The 1,618-nt window shown below is 43.0% G+C and overlaps 1 protein-coding gene across 1 annotated transcript in view; it reads right to left on the bottom strand.

Annotated features, from left to right (window-relative positions):
• The window catches only part of LOC105541719 (putative protein SSX6), an 11,466-nt gene extending 10,642 nt beyond the window's left edge, over positions 1-824 (bottom strand). Inside the window, exon 1 of the mRNA XM_011982877.1 lies at positions 816-824. Coding sequence (XP_011838267.1) covers positions 816-824 — 9 coding nt within the window. The remainder of the gene's footprint in view (positions 1-815) is intronic.
• Between the last annotated feature and the right edge of the window lie 794 nt (positions 825-1,618).

Here is a 1,618-nt window from a genome sequence, read left to right as displayed (position 1 = left end):
GTATACGAAGCAGGTCGCCATCTCAAATCCTTCCTGTCAGTTTTTAACTTTTTCATGTATGGGATTTTTCCTAGGAACTCTGTAGTAACGTAAGAAATTTGGGCCGGGCACGGTGGCTCACCCTTGTAATCCCAGCACTTTGGGAGGCCACAGCTGGTGGATCGCTTGAACCCGGGAGGCAGAGGTTGCAGTGAGCCACGATCACGTGGTGCACCCCAGCCTGGGCAACAGAGCGATACCCTGTCTTTTATCTCTACAATAAAAAATAATAATAAAATTACCGAGGTAGTGTGCCTGTAGTCTTAGTTACTCAGGAGGCTGAGGTAGGAGGATTGCTTGAGCCCAGGAGTACGAGGTTGCAGTGAGCCATGATCCGGCCACTGTTGCCTACCTGGGCCACAGAGCAAGATCTTGTCTAAAAAAAAAGAAGACAGAGAGAGAGAAAGAAAAAAGAAAAATTTCAATGAGCCAGTCCCAGTGGCTCACGCCTGTAATCCCAACACTTTGAGGGGCTGAGGCAGGAGATAGTCGGATCACTTGAGGCCAAGAGTTCCAGAACAATCTGGGCTACGTAGTGAGACCCCCACCTCTATTTAAAAAAAAAAGTTTTTAAAAATAAATTTAAACTAAAAAAACACTTCTATATATTTTTTTCTAGAAGACCAAAGAACGAGAAATATGTTTTACCTATTGATATTAATAATATTTGCAATAATAGTAGTAAAAAGAGTATGTAATTTGGGCCCACTGTGTTCTTCAGGGAGCTCATAAGTCAAGTTCTCTTAAGAAGTTTCCCCTACCCCCATCCCTAGTACCTCCAACATGTCCCCGTTCCTCTCTGGGCTTTCCATCTACAGCCCTGATCTCTCTAAGATCCTCCCAAAATGACAGCGAGCTCTATTAAGGCAGGGACAGGGCAATGGCCCTTGAGCCCAGCACAAAGCCCTTTATGTGCATCTTCCCATTAATTTTCACAACCTTCTCTTGAGTTAAATACTATTATCATCCCCAGTGTGCAGATGTTGAGACTGAGGCTCAGAGAATAAAGCAGTCTGCTCAAGGTCACATAGTCAGTGGGTGACAGAGCTGGGATTCACCCCCAAGGTGAATTGAGTCCAAAGTCTGTGCTTTGGATGTATGTATTTTTAATGTATACATTAAAATGTATACAATTTTAAATGTATGTATTTATTTTTAATTAAAACAATTTTTTAAGAGATGGGGTCTTGCTGTGTTGCCCCCGCTGATCTGGAAGTAACTCCTGGCCTCAAGCAATCCTCCTGCCTTGGCTTCCCAAAACACTGGGATTACAGGTGTGAACCACCCCACGCCCAGCCTCAAAGTCTGTGCTTTTAATTACTCTTCTATATTGCCTCGACTATTTGTTGAATGAATGAATGTACCTTACAACTGCAAAGGTTCTTTAACATAATTTACATCACTCCTTACAATCACCCCAAATTCCCTCTGGCTGCTGTAACAAGTTACCACAAACTTTGTAGCATAAACAACATAAATTTATTCTCTCCCAAGTCTGGAGGCCAGAAATCTGAAATCAGTTTCACTGAGTTGAAATCAAGTTGGTGTCAGCAGGGCTGTACTCTTCTAGAGGCTCTAG

Source organism: Mandrillus leucophaeus, unplaced genomic scaffold (assembly GCF_000951045.1).
Source record: "Mandrillus leucophaeus isolate KB7577 unplaced genomic scaffold, Mleu.le_1.0 Scaffold243, whole genome shotgun sequence".
In the NCBI taxonomy this organism is placed as follows: domain Eukaryota; kingdom Metazoa; phylum Chordata; class Mammalia; order Primates; family Cercopithecidae; genus Mandrillus; species Mandrillus leucophaeus.
The sequence above is the reverse complement of the archived record's forward strand: the minus strand, read 5'-3'. Positions and strand labels throughout refer to the sequence as shown.